The sequence below is a fragment of the Dromiciops gliroides genome, chromosome 4, assembly GCF_019393635.1.
Source record: "Dromiciops gliroides isolate mDroGli1 chromosome 4, mDroGli1.pri, whole genome shotgun sequence".
NCBI classification, from domain to species: domain Eukaryota; kingdom Metazoa; phylum Chordata; class Mammalia; order Microbiotheria; family Microbiotheriidae; genus Dromiciops; species Dromiciops gliroides.
Genome location: NC_057864.1, coordinates 110928733 through 110949133, shown reverse-complemented (window position 1 = coordinate 110949133; position 20401 = coordinate 110928733). Strand labels below are relative to the sequence as shown.

General features: G+C 38.3%; 2 protein-coding genes across 2 annotated transcripts in view; one reads left to right on the top strand and one right to left on the bottom strand.

The window, feature by feature from the left end:
• Positions 1–8144, top strand: part of KCNH1 (potassium voltage-gated channel subfamily H member 1) — a 548878-nt gene extending 540734 nt beyond the window's left edge. Inside the window, exon 11 of the mRNA XM_044004835.1 lies at positions 8051–8144. Coding sequence (XP_043860770.1) covers positions 8051–8128 — 78 coding nt within the window. The 3' untranslated portion in view covers positions 8129–8144. The remainder of the gene's footprint in view (positions 1–8050) is intronic.
• Positions 8145–9330: 1186 nt separating this feature from the next.
• HHAT (hedgehog acyltransferase) overlaps positions 9331–20401 on the bottom strand; it is a 535206-nt gene continuing 524135 nt past the window's right edge. The window contains exon 13 of the mRNA XM_043999913.1: positions 9331–11685. Coding sequence (XP_043855848.1) covers positions 11594–11685 — 92 coding nt within the window. The 3' untranslated portion in view covers positions 9331–11593. The remainder of the gene's footprint in view (positions 11686–20401) is intronic.

The window sequence follows — 20401 nt, the reverse complement described above, 5'->3', positions numbered from 1 at the left end:
TCCAATCAATCAATCAGTCAATCAACAGGCATTCATAATAATGATTACAGAATATTCTTCAGTATAATTACTTATAGCTACATATGGCCACTCCACCAGTTGGCTAACCAAGTAAGAAGAAATAACAGGGTGCCTGTTTCAATTAATCAACAGCATTTAATAAATAGGCATGATTTATAATTAGCTTGGAAATTTCTTATATCTTCTAAAGCACCCCGGATAGTTGTCTCTCCTAAGTAATTTAAACATTCTTTTCATCCACATTTATATATAAATATCAAAGGTAACAAAGCAGGAGAAGGATTTGTTCTAGGAGATCCAGCACAGGATCAGAATTCAAGAATGATTCTCTGTAGACGATAAGGTCCTTTGATGTGTCTTTTGTAGATTAATTTGTACTGGTTGGATCAAGCTCTGGATTGATGCCACCTCAAGAAGGTATAGAACCACTAAAAAGAATTTGGCCTGACCATCCAAACTGAAAAACTCAAGTGGATGCAGAAGTCTGATTGTTCCTGAACTTGTTCACCATCATAGGTTTATTGGACAGACGAATAGCAGGAGAAGAGTGGGCTGGATTGCTTTTAGGAAGTTGTAAAACTCCTTCAATGATTTCAAACTTCTCCCCAAAACAAATGTGAAGCATTTTAATGCCAAGAATCTATTGAAGCTGTTCTATGCCTATTGAGTTATGGGACATTATCATCTTTTAAAAAATTAAAAATGAGTAGTACTCAAAAGGCAGTGAGAAGCACAGGATGAGTATGAGCAGGCTGCAATATAGGACAATTAAGGAACTATGAAGAACACCTGGAGTAAAGGATACCATCAAAGGTCAAAAAAAGGAGGTAAGCTGGTCAGCAGCCTGTGTGCTCCCCTGGTATCCTTTTGATGTGAGGAGAAAGCAAGGAAGCACATAGGATGAACCCCCTGGGATAAATCTGGGGGAGGACAAAGACAAGAATTGCATAGGAGGGGCAGGCAAAGACGAGCTGTGAGTACATGCTTGGGAGGAACATTGACATTGGTGAGATCATGCATTCATTTGACTATTTGAGTAGTATCAATCAATCAGCCATTTATTAAATGCCTCCTGTGTACCAGGCACTGTGTTAAGCACTAGATATGCTAATGTGGTTAGCAAACCCTTTCTGTATAGGTAAACTGAAATTGTGAAGCCCATCTGATCCAAATAACAACTGATTCTGAATTAGCACTGTAACACGACTGAGAGTAGAGGCCTTGGATGAAGGAAGATCTGAATTCATGTCCTGTCTCTGACACACCCTGGCTACCTGACCCTGTGTGAGTCACTTACAGGCTCAGTCACCATAGGCAAGCCACCTAAACTCGCTAAGTCTGTTTCCCCATATATAAAATGAAAATAATAATGCCTTTAGTTTTCAATTCAGAGGGTTGGAAGGATTAAATAAAATCCTGAATCTCAGTTTCCTCATGTGTAGAATGAAGGAGTGGAACAAGATGTGTCTATGAACTCTTCTGAATTTTTTTCATGGCTCCACCAGCTGGAACAGAGAACCAAGGCCTGCCTTGATCAATTTGCTCAGGTTTTAAAAAAAGAAGTTGATGCAAATTTTGAACTCCATCTGTAACATAAATGTGTCTGTGTATATATATATATATCTTTATATATATATATATATATATATATATACACCCACATACATATTTAAGTATCTCTGAGTTTTATTTTTAAGAGAATGTAGTTGAGACATAAAAAAGCACTAACTACAAGATTTAAATGGGGCTATGAAATTCCATCCTATTTTTTCTTGATTCTTTCCCTTTTTAGATTTCTTGTTGGAACAAAGCAACCTGATGATATTTAGTACATCTGTAACTACCTGTTAGTGTACTGTAGACCTTAGACAAGTCAGCTTTTCACAAGGCACCTCCCTTATCTTACTTCATCAACTTTCAAGTTAAAGATCAGAGACACAAAATGACAAAGGCTTGCTTTGGAGTCATCTACCCTCAGAATTACTTGTTCCACAGCTGCCCAGCATCAGGATTACAGAACCAAGGACTGACTAACTTTGCAGAAATTTTTCAAAAGAATGAGATAAAGCAAAATTTAAACACCATCTGCAACACACACACACACACACACACATACATACATGCATACATACATACACATACACTCCCATACAAATGTATTCAAGTAACTTTCCATTTCTTTTTTCAGAGAATACACTTCAGAAATAAAGTAACAGACAGAAGAGTTTAAGTTGGAATATAAAAGTCCATTTTTTTCATAATTCTTGGGCTGGGGAGTTAAATGATTTATCATAAGGTCACAAGCTAAAGGTGTCAGAATTTGAACCCAGGGTAGGGAGTAGGGAAGGAATAGAAGAACCAACTATGTGACAAATAGACAGGCAGACAGAGAAAGGAAGATAGATAGATGGCAGTAAAATATTAATCATATTGTGAAAAAAGAAACAGACCAAAAGGAAAAAAATAAAAAAAAACTATAGTGAAAATAATATGCTTTGTTCTATATTCAGAGATCATCAGTCCTTCCTCTGGATATGAATAGCATTTTACATTATGAGTCCTTTGTCTTTGTCTTGGGTCACTGTATTGCTGAGAATAGCTAAATCATTCATAGTTGATCATCACACAATGTTGTTATTGTGTTCAATGCTCTCCTGATTCTACTTATTTTGCTTTGCATCAGTTCATAGAAGTCGTTCCAGGTTTTTCTGAAATCTACCTGCTCATCACTTCATATTGCACAGTAGTAGATGATAGATGATAGATAGATGATAGATAGATAGATAGAGAGAGAGAGAGAGAGAGAGAGAGAGAGAGAGAGAGAGAGAGAGAGAGGGATGGATGGATGAATGGATGAATGGATGGATGAATGGATAGAGAAGATAATCTTTTATTAAGTGCTTCCTATGTGCCAGAGCCTGAGCAAGGTTCTGGGGATACAAATAAAGGCATTCCAGAAAATCTCTGCCCTCAAAAGAATTATATTCTTATGGGGCAAAAAACAAACACATAAATAGAGTCTGGTAAGGGGAGAATAGGAAAGGAGGATTCAGGAATAGTAACATGGCTGGAAGGTGCAGCTATGTGGTTCAGTATATAGAGTACTGGCCCTAAAGTTGGGAGGACCAGAGCTCAAATCTGACTTCAAATGTGTGATCCTGGGCAAGTCACTTAACCCCAGTTGCCTTAAACATCCAGGGCCATGTCCAGTCATCCTGATAACATATCTTGACACTCGACCCAGATAGCTTTGGAGGAGTGAGGTTAGTGACCTTGTGCAGACCTCCCTCACAAATCCAATTCATTGCAAGTTATGTCATCACCTGATGTCACGGGCCTCTTCGAGATCGAAGGACAAACAACCACAACAACATAGCTGGAAACGTCCTGGGAGTACTATGGAGGCTTGCAGCCAAACGAGAAGGCCAAACATGGCCTAACAATGCCCAGAGAGCATCTAAGGGTGGGATAGGCTACAGCTATAGGTCAGTACCAGCATAGGAGGATAATGGTGAAGTCTAGAAGGATTTAACATCAAACATAGGTTGCTTAATATTCCCAAGGGCCGGCTGCTTCTCCCTGCCTGTGTCCCTTCATTCCCTGGCCTGGAAAGTCAGGTGAATGGAGGGGGATCCCACTGTGGTATCTGGAGACCTACAGCCCAGAAACTTCCCCACCTCATTGGCATCTCTACAGAAGACAAGCGTAGAGCGTCCAGGTGCCCGAGTTTCAGTTTTGGGAAACACTTACTTGGAATTAATATTCATTTCTCCTAGGGAGGTTGGGAAAATGTCTACCCCCCATGGGACAGGCTGGATATAGAATCACTAAAAAAAGCCTTGTTCTCAAACCCCTCCAATTAAGTACCTGTCTGAACATGGCAGGCTGTGCCAGCCACCATGTGGAGCAAGTTGAAAGACTTTCAGAAGCAGAGAGTGTAAAAAGGGCAGGCCAAGAACAATCATTACAATCTGAGTCCCAGTGCCATTTTCCTACTTTTCTTGCAAAAGCAGTCACCTCCTAACTGGCTTCCCTGCCTCCAGTCTCTTGCTTTCCAATCCATCTTCCACACAGCTGCCAAAAGTAACCTCCCTAAGGCTCAGGTGTGACCATGACATGCTCACTCAAATCCTTCACTGGCTCCTTATGACTTTAAGGATAAAATGTGAAACAAACTCTGCCTGACACAGAAGGCCTGTCATAACCAGATTCCAGCCTACTTTTTCAGCCTTAATTCACCTTACTCCCCTTCAAAACTGTATTCCAACCAGACTGTACTACGAGTCAGGATCCCATCTCTAGCCTCAGTGCCTTTGCCCGTGCAGATGCCACCTCCTCTATAAAACTTCCCATAATTCTCCCCACCCTCACCACAGTTGCTAAGACTCTTCCCTTTTCAAATCACCTTTTATTTACTTCTCTGTGCACAAGTTGTACTCATTAATAGAATATAAGCTCCCTAAGTCAGAGATAGTCTTATGTTTATCTGGCATAGTGACTTGCACATAGTAGGAATTCAACGTTTCTAGAACTGAATTGACCAAAACAGATAAGTGGTAACAAGGTATAGTGGAAATGGTGTTGGACTTGTGAATTAGACTATCTAAGCATTGATACTCATATGACCACACAGGCAAGTCACCTTATTTTTCTGAGCCTCGTTTTTCTCATCTCTAAAATGGGAACAATAATACTTGTACCACTAACTTCATACCTGCTTTTATTATTACTTTTATTCATACCTGCTTTTATTATTATTATTATTATTATTTTATTATACTGAGCTACTACTGAGAAAATAATGGAGGAGCTCAACCAAGGTCAAGTCTGCATGTTGTGTGCATAGCAGGGTCACCCAGCCCCTGATGGGAGTAGGTAGAAGACCTCTTGGGGGGTGATGCTTTCTCCCAGACTTGAGACTTCTCTTCCAGAATCCAGGGTAGTAGAAACATCAGGGGGTAGAACCAGCTCTGTAGAGAAAAGTCTCAGAATCATCTCAGTAGGACTTTCCCTACACTCTTCTCATACAGCCTGATGGTCACTGTTTGTTCCTGGCCCCATTAGACAATGGACACCTCTAGGGGCAGAGGCCTGAGGTGGGAGTTCTTAGCCAATGTCTAGACTGAAGAGTTGGGCCTTGAGAATGCAATCTGTTAATCTTTGGCTACTTAGAATTAAAGCTGGGAGAAACCTTAGAGATCATTTGTTCAGCTTTTATGGATGAATAATAAGAAAAGAACCATACAGTAATGATTCATTATTGAACACTTTTATCATACCAATGATCTGGCTATATCAAGTCCTTACTGTTACAGTCTGTCTCCCTCCTTGTCCCAGTTCCATCTTGGGCTTTTAGAAGAAAGAGGGAAAAAGGAAGGGAAGAGAAAAAGGGGAGAGGTTTCTAGACAACCTTGAAATCACTTAACCCGGGATTCACACATTCCCCTCACCCTCACCCCTCAAAATAGGTCCTATGGGTAGATTTCAGGAAGTCTGTGAACATGGATAGGAAAATAATTGCAATTTTATTTTCACTAACCTTTAACTGAAATTTTGTGTTTCCTTTAATTCTTTAAAAATAGGCAGCCAGGTGGTAGAGTGGATAGTCAGAAAGACTTGAGTTTAAGTCTGTCCTCAAACACTAACTCTTTGACCCTGGATAAGCAAGTCATTTTACCTCTACCTGGCTCAGTTTTCTCATCTGTAAATATGGGTATAATAATGTCGAGGGGAGTAAATGTTATCCGTGAAATGCTTTGCAAGTCTTAAAGTGCTATATAAATGTTAGCTATTATAACTAGACTATTATTATAAAAATTATGTTTTTATTATTTTTGTTTGTTTTTGTGGGGCAATGAGGGTTAAGTGACTTGCCCAGAGTCACACAGCTAGTAAGTGTCAGGTGTCTGAGGCCGTATTGGAACTCAAGTCTTCCTGAATCCAGGGCTGGTGCTCTATCTACTGTGCCACCGAGCTGCCCCTAAAGGAAAGTCAGTGAGAAATCCAAACTTTTTCTTTCTTTTTGATGAGGCAATTGGGGTTCATTGACTTGCCCAGGGTCACACAGCTAGTAAGTATCCAGTGTCTGAGGCCGGATTTAAACTTGGGTCCTCCTGATTCTAGGGCTGGTCTCTATCCACTGTACCACCGAGCTGCCCCAAAAATTATTTTTAAAAGCACTGTTCTGTGGGGGAGGGAATGGTCAGTAGCAAAACACTTTTGAGGAGGAATGGGGCAAAATAAGATAGAAAATGGAGTAAATATCTTTGGAAGGGAATAGGATGGAGAGAAATAGTTATGATGATTGACTACAATGGCAAAACATATGGTATCTACTCTGTTAGGCTATTGTCAAGAAAATTATTTGTCAAGTTTAAGGTACTATATAAAAGTTATGATGAACAGGATGCTATCAGAAAAGCCTGGAAAGACCCACATGAACTGAAGCAGACAGAATTGTACTGTATACAAAATAACAGCAATAGTGTAAGATGATCTTCTGGGAAGCACGTGGTTATTTTCAGCAAGGCATTGATCCAATATAACTCTAAAGGACTTAGGAAAATTGCAGTACATCTACAGAGAAGGAACTGATGGTATCTGAAAACAGACTGAAACACATTTTTTTTGGACAATTTCTTAATCTGAACTTTGGTTTTTATCTGTTTTCTCTCACAACCTAGCTAATGTAGAGATGTTTTCCATGATTACTCATGTATAACTTACATTGAATTGCTTGAGTTCTTGGGGTGGGGAGTGGGAAGGGAGGGAGGAAGAGAAGTTGGAACACAAAGTTTTAAAAAATTGATGTCAAAATTTGCTTTTACATGTAATTTGGGGGGTGAGCAGCTAGGTGGCACAGTGGATAAAGCACCAGCCCTGGATTCAGGAGTACCTGAGTTCAAATCCGACCTCAGTGACTTGACACTTACTAGCTGTGTGACCCTGGGCAAGTCACTTAACCCCCAGTGCCCCGAAAAAAAAAAGTTACATGTAATTTGGTGAATAAAATTCTAAACAGAAAAAAACACTATTCTGAGAAGGGCTTCATAGTCTTAAGAGGGCCAAAGGGGTCTGTGACACGAAAAGGTTAAGAAGCCCCCATTCCAAAGTAAGGGAGAAAAACGAATGGAGCGTTTTTCTCACTGAAATAAAGGAAATCTGCATGTGAACCTGCAGGATCTGGCCATGGCCAAACCAGATACACTGAACTATTTTTCATTAGCACAGCACTTAAAATACCTCAATGTTACTTTACATCTTTGGCCTTACTTTACCCTTGCAATTGTTTCTGGAGTCAGTAAGAAAGTGATTATTGTAGTTATTTTATAGATGGAGACACAAAGGAATTGAAGTAGGCAAGTGGCTTGCCTGAGGTCACACAGAAACCAAGCAGCAGAGCAAGGACCCAGGCTCCATGACTTCAAGCCCAGGATGCCTTTGGTGAGCTCTCAGTTTCTCAGTTTAGAGAGGGACATCACACACACACACACACACACACACACACACACACACACACACACACGAATGTAAAGAAAACAAACCAGAAAATCATGCAAACCAATATAGAAATTGTTGAATTGCTTTTCAGTCATGTCTGACTCTCTTTGACTCCAGTTGATGTTTTCTTGGCAAAGGTGTTGGAATGGTTTGCCATTTCCTTCTCCAACTCCTTTTACAGATGAGGAAACTGATTCAGAGTTAAGCCCAAGGTCACATGCTAGTAAGTATATGAGGCCAGATTTGAACTCAGGAAGATGAGTCTTCAAACTCAGGATTTACATTCTTATAACTACCTAAAAATCATCCTCAGAGATGGCTAAGGCATTGATTTTTCTCACCTGCATTAAACCAATGGGTAAACCAGAAACATTTATTTAAACTTGGACGTTGGAGAAACAGATCTAGGAGCGTGGAAAGGCCTGTTGGAAAGGATCTTAAACTGGTCAGAAACCAGCATTTCAGAAGCATCTGGGTCCATGGCCACAGAAAAGTCACTCAATTATTCCATGTCTGTTTTTTTTTCTAGAAAGTGGAAGAAACTAATTCCTTCCCTGACCATCTGTCTGAAAATAGAGAGGGAGAGAAGGAGGAAAAGGAGGGGTAGGAGGAAGAAAAGGAGGAAGAAGAAAAAGAAGGAAGAGGAATACAAGAAATGGAAGGAAAGAGAGAAGTGTGCAGGGGAGACAGAGCATGTTTCCCTTCTTGAACAATAAGCACTATTTTTTTTAGGAATAAAGTAATATTATTATGATCAATAGCAGCTGGTAGCATAGTAGATAGAGGCATGGACTAAGAGTCAGGAAGACTTGAGTTAGAATTCTAACTCAGACACTTACTGAGTGACCCTGGACAAGTCAGTTAACCTCAGCTGTTTTCTCAAATGAAAAATGTGAAGAAGAATAGCACCTCTCTCACAAGGTTGTGAGGATCAGATGAGACTTTGCATGGACGAACATCATTTGATGTAGCATCTTAGGCCTACCATGAGGTCTTTTCATTTGATTTTGGGTTACTTGAAACTGAATTTTTCTGAAATCATGACGCAGTGATAATTTTCACATCAAAGAACATCATCAAGAGAATAACTGTGATAGAGAAAATAGAACAGAGATTCTTTATTGCAGTGAGAAATTTGGAAGAATTGAAAAGCATTGTGTTATTTCCTTAATGCAATGTCTATCTGTGTCACTAGTCCAAGATATATGGACCGTATCTCCATTGACTGTCCCTCCAACTGCACATTATAAAGTGTGGATGGTTTGGGCTGACCTCTTTCAAGTGACTAAACATAACAGAGGAGGCCCTGTAGTGGCCTGGGGATGGATGCAATCAGCACAATGTCACCCACAAGCAGGAACACGTGTAGATCCTCTCTGTTAGTAGAAGATCTGTTCTATTTGGAATTATAGGAAATGTGTAAATCTAAGTGACTGATAAAAGGGAGATAAATTCAGACAAAGAGCTAGGAGACACTGGAGGAGACAAAAGGCACTTTTCATCTTGTTTGGACAAAGCTTCAGAGAAGAGAAAACACGGGTTGGGGCTGAAAGTAAGAGAGACAGTAGGAGTCAGAGGTGTGGGAGGGAGAGGACATTGAGGCATAGGAATGGGTGTGAGCATGGGCATGAACCAAAGCTCAGAGATGGGAGAAAGGGCAGGGGAATGGGTGACAGGCTGAAGTGTAGAGTATGCAGAAGGGAGTAATATAATATAATGATATACAACTAGAAAGGTAGTTGAAACCACATTATAAAAGGCCTTAAATGACAGGACCAGAGTTTGTGCTTTATTCAAAGGTGGGGAAGGAGTAACCACTGAAGATTTCTGTAGAGGAGCGAAGCAATCAGGAGAATGGGAGGAAAATTACTGGGCAGAGGCTATGTGTTTGTTCAATACAGGCTCAGAGCCATTTCCCCAAAGGTGTCCAGAAGTGTCTATTAATGTTGCTTGTGGAAATACATACCATTTAACTGATTGTCATGTTGCCCTCTGTATCCAGGGAGTGGGAAGCCAGATCTGATGCCAAAATAAGGAATCACATGTGATAATTAAATTGGAAAAAAACAATAAAAGCATTAACTCTGTCCCCTGGCCTATCAAGGGGAGTGTTTTACTCTGCCCTGTCCTGAGAATCTTGCCAGAAATGCATGACTGGTTTTGTTTATTCTCTGTTGAGGAAATAAATAACACAAGACACTTAAGACAGCTCTGGAGAATACATGACAGGACATGAGGAAAACATCCTTCCTTGAAACATGGTTGAGATGTTACAGTAGAATCGAGTCAATTCAAAAACATTTATTAGGCACCTGCTATGTGCCCAGAGCTAAAGATACAAAGACAAAAATGGATATTTCCTCCATGCCCTCAAGGAGTTTACATACTGCTGGGAGGAAACACATAATATATACAGAACATTTTGTGGGAGGTGGGTGGTGGGTGGGAAGAAGAATCATGGAAGGCTTCTTAGAGGAGGTGGCACTTGATTTAAGCCTTAAAGAGAACCAGGGAATCCAAGAGGTAGATGAAGGTTCTGTTGATCACACCCAACCTACTTCTCTCCCTTTTCTCCCCCACCTTCCACAGCTCTGTTAGTAATGAGTCTCTTCCTTACAATCATTAAGTATTAGAATTAGAAAATTAGAAGGGAATATGAAGGTCTTCTAGTCCAGCCTAGCCCACAAAAAGAATTCTTTCTAGAACATTTCTGCCATATAGTTATACAACTTTGCCTTGTACTTCTCTGAGAGACATGTTATATACTATGTATCAGAGTTAACCTGGTTTTTGTTTGCTGTGTGTGTGTCATCCCTTTATTGGTCTATAAATCTCCTTCCATGGGACCACATTGAATCCTAACTTTTCTTTTAAATCTCTCTCACTGTTTGCATATAGTAGTCACTATAGAGGTACACAGAATGTAGGCCAAGTGCAACACAACCTGGAGTGATCATTACCATCATGTCTTCCTCATGCCCATGTGGTCCAAATTATATAGTGGGCACTTAATGTCCATTGAATAAATGAATCCCCAGAAGATTCTTAGGGGTATAATAGAATGTTCTATCCAATCAGTAAATGTTGCATTTTAAAAATTATGAACTTAATAACCATCAAAAAGTCCCACAAAATCAGTGGGATGCTCTAGCCACCAATAAGTAAATATGACTGCTTAAAATTATATTAAACTAAATTACTATGAACAAAAACATAAAATAAGGGATAGAATCATGAAAATGTTAGCATTTAATAAAATAGAACCAAATTAATTAGCAAATAATTGTCTTTTGCTCTCTCCCCTTCTTTTCCTCGCCCTGTCTTTTTTCTTGCTTTCATTTTATATACATATTTGTGTCACTACCTTAAATAAGGAACAACTCCTTGGTGTAGTATAAAGAGCAGTCAAATGATCTGGATTAAAATCCCAACCCTGCTACTTACTATATGTGTGATCTTGAAAGATAATGTCATTTCTCTAAATTTCATATTCTTCATATGCAAAATGAAAGAGAAGCATCATTAAATGATCTCCCAGGTCCCTTTAAACTCCAAAGCTTATGATTCCATGTGTGAGCTATAAACAGTGGTGTGCCAACATATATTTAACAACTGGCTCTGATGCAGGGGTGGGGGGGGAGGAGTAGTCAAGACACACTTAAACGTAATCATTATTGGCATTATCTCCATCACTTTCTTAAGTCTGAACAATCAGTCAAGGTCTGATTTGTAGTGGCTCCAGCATATCTTTGGCACTAAAGGCCTCTTCTTGCTCTAAATTTCTTTAAATGTAAAAGTCCTCTGGTTTGTGAATATGCTGTGTAATTTCAAGTTTTCAGCCCCAGGTTGAACTTCTCTGGAGTTGTCTTGGAGAGATCTATTGCAGGTAATGGAGAAGATGGTTCCTGAGGTGTACTCAGGTCTTTCAGGTGAGAAATCATGATAGGGAGCCCTCTTGTGCAAATGGTTTGATTGTCTGAAGATTCTCCCCATTCCAAGTTCATCATCCACTCAGATGTCAAAGTGATCTTCCTAAAATGAACCTCTGACCAGGAGTAGGAGGCAGGTAGCATTAGTCTGCAGCATAAGTGTGAGACCAGGCAATGCCCACATGGGAGTAGGAATACAGGAATCCCATGACTGAGAGATTCACCCATGGCCAGCCTGCAAAGAGGAGGAAAAGAGGAATGTTACTGATAAAAATGCTAAACCTGATAAAATGCTAAACCAAGGAATACAACACGCATTAACAAGAGGAGATTTGCTATGATGACAGTAGAAAGGGCGTGGGATCTAGGTCTGAAATGAACATGCAGTGGGTGTTGTGGCAGAAACTGAGCATCTAGAAGGGGGTCATCTCGTCTCCTGTCCAGTGTTACTGCCCATGCAGGCCATGCCTCTACTTCTGAAGGATCTTGACAAAGCTAAATCCCTTCACCTCAGCAGACGTGGCCATTGCTAATGTCCATCACAGTAGAAGATATGGGAATTATTATTGTCGTCATCAGGTTCATGAGCATCAACAACTAATAAGCTGAACTGGAACTAGATCATTATCACAGGCTGAAATGTTGCTCCAAGTCACCCAGACTTAACATTGATCCAGTAGAATCTAAAGAATGACATTTGAAATCAGGGCAGCCATACCCACTCCTCCATCTCCAAGTTCCATGGGGGGGGGGGGGGGAGAGGCGGGGACTTGTAGAGGAAATCACAATCATGAGGCAAAAGGATGAAGTGCCTGACATCTCCTGCCTGCTGTTGAAGCTAGAAAGAGAAGCCTTTCAATGAGTCTACAGAAGATAAGTTGATATCTGAATATTTTTATAAAACCATAAGAAGACTTTTGAAAAAGCTACCTATTCAATAGTATGTAGAATAAATATAAAAGTATACTTAAGATAACAACTTGTTCCAGTTCATTTTCTGTTAGTTGCTATCTGAATGTTCTCCAAAAGATTTGAAGAACTTTTATAGGATAATAAAAATAAATAAGATGAATCCTTGTGCCAAGGATGTTTACAGTAAATATAAAGAAGGTGAGTTTATATCCTGTTACTTTTTTCAGCTACTAAGAGGTTATTGTAAATACTTATACAAGAATTCATAGTATATTAGAATAAAAAATAGTAGTAAGATAATGACCTATAATGGAACCACTTCTATCTGAACTCCAAAGGACAAGGTGGGAATAATCTTTTTCTAATAATAATGATGATGGTGATAACAAGAGCAACTCCATGTTAAGCCCACAATCCACGCCATGCAGGAGACTAGACAGAGACAGCAAACTGAGGAAATGCCAGTAAAGATGGTTCATAGAGGTGCTAAGAGTTTAGAAACAGAATGGAGATACTTCTTTTCCCATAAGCTTTCTTTTCTGCTATAACTTTTCTCCCCTCTGTCTCAAAACCCAAAGTTCTTGTTGTTGTTATCACTAAGGGGTCCCTCAAGACTTTGTCCTGGTCCCTCTTCACTTCTCCCTTCATACTATTTCCTGAAATCTCTTCCCACTGAAGTCCATCCTGCAATTAGCTGTCAGAGTGGTCTTCCTAAGGTGGAGGTCTGAGCAGGTCAGCCACCTTATTTAATAAACTCTAATGGCTCTCCATTGTCTCCAGGATCAAAGGGAAAATCCTCTGTTGGACTTTTGTAATTTGTCATAACTTGGGCCCTTTCTAACTTTCCAGTTTATTTTAACTTTTACTCTGTTCTATATACTCTGTGATTTAATATCATTGGCCTGCCTGCTGTTCCTCACACAAGACACTCTGTCACCCAATGTGCATGCACACAGCCACATACACATACAAAACATATACATATGTGTATGTAGAGAGTCATCTTGTTTGTATATAGTTGCTTGCATGTTGTATCTCCCATTAGATTGTAAGCTCCTTAAAGACATAGACTATTTTTTTCTTTTTATTTTATTTTTTATTTTTTTTTATTTTTATTTTATTTTTTTTATTTTTATTTTATTTATTTTTATTTTATTTATTTTTATTTTATTTTATCCTGGCACATAATAGGCACTTAATAAATGCTTGTTGACTCAAAAAATGATTGCTGGTGACAGTTAAGTGGCTTCTCCTCAAGATTCCATCCCTTCTTAAAGATATAGGAACAGTTCATAATATATATGAAGGGCTATTGAAACTGGCATACATTTAAAATAGACTCAAGCATAGCAAGAATACTAAAGTAATTGTTGTCCATCACAGAAAACTGTTCTTTATTAGAAATAGGCCACCCACACAATAATGTCAAGAATAATTGACACAAAATGCAGCATATTTCAGAGTTAACGGTTGAAGCCTATTACTACACTGCCTAGCCTAAAATCTATTATCATTTCTTCTAAATGGAAATTCCAAATGGCTTCAATAACAAAGAGGCTGTCAAAGCACAGTATCTTATTAATCACTTGATGTACATGGATGCTATTAAGCTGTATGACTCCCCTGAAAAACATATTAAAAAACTCCTTCATGGGGCAGCTAGGTGGTGCAGTGGATAGAGCACCAGCCCTGGAGTCAGGAGGACCTGAGTTCAAATCTGACCTCAGACATTTAACACTTACTTGCTGTGTGACCTTAGGCAAGTCACTTAACCCCAATTGCCTCACTAAAAAAACAAACAAAAAAACAAACCAAAAAACCCCCAATTCCTTCATTTCATGCAATCTTTCTCCAATTGTATCAAAATGTCATTTTGACTCCATAACTGTAAAGCTCTTAATGTGTTCAAAGGAAATATAGAGCCTGAAGACTTTTACCTTGACTTCAGAGGCCAAATTTAACCAATGGGTAAAGGTGATATGTAGAAAAATACTATGGTCTCTTCCAGGAAAGATACACTGAGCAAAAAGCTATCAAGATACTTCATGGCATCCTGAAGTCAAGTCTAAATGGGGGCAACACATTTAAAGGATTTGATACCCACTGTGCAATGCCAGGTATGATACATTTTTTTCAGAAACAAAGAATGTACTATGAAAAATTTGGAATCTATTCTAACAAAAATGGGCATGATATTAATGAAAGACAGGATCCATCACCGTAAGTCATCTAAAGAATGAGTAATACCCTCTTCCAAAAAATAAGAAACTAGACTGAAATATATTCTTAGAAAACATGATAAATGTCAAAAATCTGCAGAAATACTTCTGGAACAATCAGACTTCACTTCATTAGGCAACAGTATAGGCTAATAACAGATACAAGCTAATGTATTTGTCAAAAGTAGCTAAAAGCAGTTTGGCCACAGAACCTATGAGGTGTTTGAGATCTGGGGATGGAATTGAAAGGCCCTCAATGGATGGCATCTACATGGAATCAGTCAAAAATATATTGACAGAGAAACACTGAATAAATGGTAAGTTGGATTTGTTTGTACAAAAGGAAAGGTTTATGAGAACAATTCAAACTGGACCATAGTTAAAAGCAATTACAGACAAGTTATTGAATCCAGACTTAGTGACCAATGTACATTATGAAAGAAAATGGTAGAATCTATGCAACACAACATTGTAGATCAAAAAAAAAAAAACCATTACTTACCCAACACCTCCTAGAAAGACACAACCTGGTAACTAGACTGACAAATGAGAAGCTCTCTACCTTTCATGGGTTAATAAATAACAAATTCATATAACACAAATATAGTCCTTAAAAGATCCTTGAGAACTCAAATGATAAACTATAGTTGAGCTGAATTATTATCATAGATTAAACTGTTGCCTGTAATTGCCAAATAAAACATTGATCTATAAGAAGAATGTTTTTAATAGATGTAGCCTTGCCAAATACTTAGATTCTCCAAACTGAGGAACAAAAAGACATCAAAATGCAGAGACAATAACTGAAGAAACTGAACTCATGGATATGACAATAGCACCTATCTCCTAGGGTTGTTATGATGATTAAATGAGACAATATTTGTAAAGTACTTAGCATAGCATCCAACACATAGTGGATACTTTAATAAAAGATTATTTCCTTTTTTCCTTCTAGCCAAGATGATAGGGATGACATGAGTTTACTTTCTTTCACACAGTCTCTGTCTCAAGTCACGCAACTAGTAAGTATCTGAAACAGGATTTGAACTCAGGTCTTCCTAATTCCAGGTCGAGGCTTTATCCACTGAGCTGTGTCTGGAGTTTTGCTTTTCCTCTGCTATTGAAGTTGTACTGAGGATGATTTTAGTGAGCCTACAGAAGATGAGCTTGTATCCAAATATGTGTATTCAACTAAAGAAAGAAATTGTTTTATTTGTTTATTTAATAGCCTGCAGAACAGTAAATATACAAGAATAATAGCAGGATAGCAAATTTTCCTAGGACCAAATCTATTTGAACTCCATCAGAAAAATGTTTCTAAAATAAGGAAGATGAACTTCCATCGAAATATTTTTATTCAACTACAAAAAGCACCAATTTTATCCAATCAAGAAATTGGTATTTATTAAGCTAGGATGTGCCAGGAATTTGCATAAGAGTGTACCAAACATTAATCATAAAAGAACAAAAAGATACTAACTTGTTGCAGGACCGTATTTATCTAAACTCCATTGTATAAGATGAAAACTTGAAATAATAACAACAATGATAATAATAGCTGTTTTGTATAGTGCTCTAAATTAGTACAATTAAACAAAAAATTTATTTTGCAGTGCACAAAATGCCTTCCTCAAAACTATGTAAGAAGGTACTGTACAAATAAATGTGATAAAATAACGGGATTTGGCAGATGCCCAGGGACCCCCAACTGAAGATTGATTTGGAATTGATTGAATTGGGTGAGACTGAGAGACTGACTGAGAACCTACTTTAGGATGATTAAATTGAGACCACACCTAGCTGGCCCTGAGTGGGGTGTTGTTCTCAAAGGTTGTGTACTACGACATCAACAGGAGACCACCCTCAACCAATCAACTTAAAGGACCTCCTCTGTCAGGGAGGGAGACAGGAAGTAGGAAGGTGAGGCTCACTTGCTGGATTGGCCTCTTCATTTGGGAACCGGCTTGCGGTGGTAGAATTTCACATGTTCTTTGTGGAAGTGTAGGATGCTAGGTAAAGGCAAGGTTTTCCATTCTATAAGGGAATTTGTTCTCACCCCTCCTCTCTTAACTTTTTTTTTTATTAAGAGTTTTATTTTTATTTTTTTTGGCTTCAATTATGAAAGTATTCTATTATTTTTTCAGTTACATGTAGAGATAATTTCAACATTTGTTTTTATAAGATTTCTAGTTTCAATTTCCCCCTCTTCCCCTAAGACAGCAAATAATCTGATATGTTATATATGTACAATAATATTAAACATATTTCTGCATTAGTCATGTTATAAGAGAAGAATCAGAGCAAAAAGCAAAAACCTCAAAAAAAACCCAACAGCACGAAAAACAAAAGAAATTGTATGGTTAAATCTGCATCCATATTCCTCAATTTTTTTTTTCCATCATGAGTCCTTTGGAACTATCTTGTACCATTGTATTGCTGAGAAGAATCAAGTCTATCACAGTTGATCAACACATAATGTTGATGATACTGTGTACAATGTTCTCCTGGTTCTGCTCACCTTACTCATCATCAGTTCATGCAAGTCCTTCCAGGTTTCTCTGAAATCTGCCTGCTCATCATTTCTTACAGCACAATAGAATTCCATTACATTCATATACCACAACTTGTTCAGCCATTCCCCAATTGATGGGCAGCTCCTCAATTTCCAATTCCTTGCCACCACAAAAAGAGCAGCTATAGATATTTTTGTACATGTGGGTCCTTTTCCCTTTTTTATGTTCTCTTTGGGAAAAAGACCCAATAGTGGTATTGCTGGGTCAAAGGGTATGCACAGCTTTATAGCCCTTTGGGCATAATTCCAAATTGCTCTCCAGAATGGTTGGATCAGTTCACAGCTCCACCAACAATGCATTAGTGTTCCAATTTTTCCACATCTTCTCCAACATTTATTATTTTCCTTTTTTGTCATATTAGCCAATCTGATAGGTGTCAGGTGGTACCTCAGAGTTGTTTTAATTTGCATTTCTCTGATCAATAGTGATTTAGAGCATTTTTTCATATGGGAATAGGGTGTAGGCCTCCATCAGTTGCGGACAACCATGGATCAGCACCTTGAAGAGCCACAGGCCACAGTGTGGCTGTGCAGTCCGATATAGGAGCTGCAGCTCCTGAGTGATTTCTAACTGGTAACTGCCGCATCCTGTGTTGTATCTACCCTATGAGGAGTAGCTGGAGTGTCCTCTCCAGGGCGCTGGCCTGGGCGGATCAATTGGAAAACAAGCTGTTGCCCATGCAGCAGGTTTTCCCTCTCTGTGACATTGGTGGATCCAAAGGAGAGGCAGAGCCAATACAGTTTCGCACCAGTGCCACCACAGGAGTTGCCAGAGGGATGTGATGTTCGACACCCAACTGCCTAAGGGACTCCGACTCCTGATTTTTCCTTGGGGTTAACTCCTGAAGCCTTTTCCATATATGGGTATAGCCGCAAGGCAACAGAGGTTTAAAATCAGGGTTTCCTTCCCCTGCATGGGAATAGATAGCTTTGATTTCTTCATCAGAAAACTGCCTGTTCCATGCCTTTGACTATTTCTCAGTTGGGGAATGACTTGGATTCTTATAAATTTGATTTAGTTCCCTATATATTTTAGAAATGAGGCTTTTATCAGAAGTACTGGCCATAAAAATTGTTCCCCAGCTTTCTGCATCCCTTCTAATTTTGGATGCATTGCTTCTTTTTGTACAAAACCTTTTTAATTTAATGTAATCAATATCAGCCATTCTGCATTTCATAATATTCTCTATCTCTTGTTTGGTCATAAACTATTCTCCTTTCCAAAAATCTGAAATGTAAACTATTGCTTCCTCTCCTAATTCACCTTTTATGTCTAAATCATGTACCCATTTTGACCTTATTTTAGTATAAGGTGTAAGATGTTGGTCTATGCCTAATTTCTGCCGTACTATCTTCCAGTTTTCCCAGGAGTTTTTGTCAAATACTGAAGCTGGAGTCTTTGGGTTTATCAAACTGTACATTACTAAATTAATTTACTACTGTGTCTCCTGTGCCTAGCCTATTCCACTGATCCTCCACTCTATTTCTTAGCCAGTACCAAACAGTTCTGATGACTGCCGCTTCATATTTGGTACAGATAGTCCACCTTTCTGTGCATGTCTTTTCATTATTTCCCTTGATGTTCTTGACCTTTTGTTTTTCCAGATGAATTTTGTTATTATTTTTTCTAGCTGTATAAAATGATTTTTTGGTAATCTGATTGGTATGGCATTGAATAAGTAAATTAATTTAGGTAGAATTGTCATTTTTATTATATTAGCTCGGCCTATCCATGAGCAATTGATATTTTTCCAGTTATTTAGATCTGTGTGAAAAGTGTTTTGTAATTATGTTCATAGAGTTCCTGGGTTTGTCTTGTCAAGTAGACTCCCAAATATTTTATATTGTCTACCATTGCTTTAAATGGAATTTCTCTATCTCTTGCTGCTGAGCTTTGTTGGTCATGTATAGAAATGCTGATGATTTATGTGGATTTATTTTATATCCTGCTACTTTGCTAAAGTTGTTAATTGTTTCAAGTAATTTTTGAGTTGATTCTCTAGGATTCTCTAAGTATACCATCATATCATCTGCAAAGAGTGATAGTTTTGCTTCCTCCTTGCCTATTCTAATTCCTTTAATTCCTTTCTCTTTGATTGCTAATTCTAGCATTTCTAGTACAATATTAAATAATAGAGGTGATAATGGACATCCCTGTTTCATCCCTGATCTTACTGGGAAGGCCTCTAACTTATCTCCTTTACATATAATGCTTGCTGATGGTTTTAGGTAGATACTGCTTATTATTTTAAGGAAAGCTCCACCTATTCCTAAATTCTGTAGTGTTTTTATTAGGAATGGGTGCTATATTTTGTCAAAAGCTTTTTCTGCTTGAGATTATCATATGATTTTGGTTAGTTTTCTTATTTATGTGGTTGATTATGTTAATAGTTTTCCTAATGTTGAATCAGCCCTGTATTCCTGGTATAAGTCCCACCTAGTCATAGAGTATTATCCTGGTGATCAATTGCTGTAATCTCCTTGCTAACATCTTAGTTAAGATTTTTGCATCAATATTTTCACTAACTTTTAATACACTTTAATAAATAACTTAAAAGCCTAAACTCTTGCTGAATTTATCAGTAATCTTAGCTAATTTTACCCCCAAACTGGGGGAGGGGCAGGCAAGGACCCATATTAGATTTTAAACATCACATAAAGAAACTAAGGTACATTCAGAATAGCATAAATATAGACAGGACAGAGGCGAGAATCTAATTTAGGGTTGGAAACCTCAAAGATGTCTGTTATTAAGTAGAAAAAGCATGTGGGTAAGAGTTTTAAGATCAGCCTAACCAGCTCAACTCTCTATATACCATATGTATGTTTATATGCATATGTATATGTATATGTGTGTAAGTGTATATGTATATATACACACATATGTATACACACATCCTGTATTTATGTATGGCTCTATCTCTAATCTTAGACAAATAACTTCACCTCTCTCTTCCTCAGATCCTTCAAGAGTCAAATGAGATGGTGGAACTAGATGACCTTTGAGGTTCCTTCCAACTCTGAAATTCTAAGATTCTATAACTTACTGATTTCTAAGCTTCCTTCTAGCTTTAATGTGGTGAGATTTCTTTCATCTCTGGCAAACTTTCTTATAAAGCAGATTTCTAGAAACCAAGTCTTAATTTTCCCATTGGCTTCCACGGCAGATGAATTCTCACAATACAATGTTGGTCCATAATGAAAATCATATTTAAAAATTCAACAGATCTTTAAGAATTGCATATTTA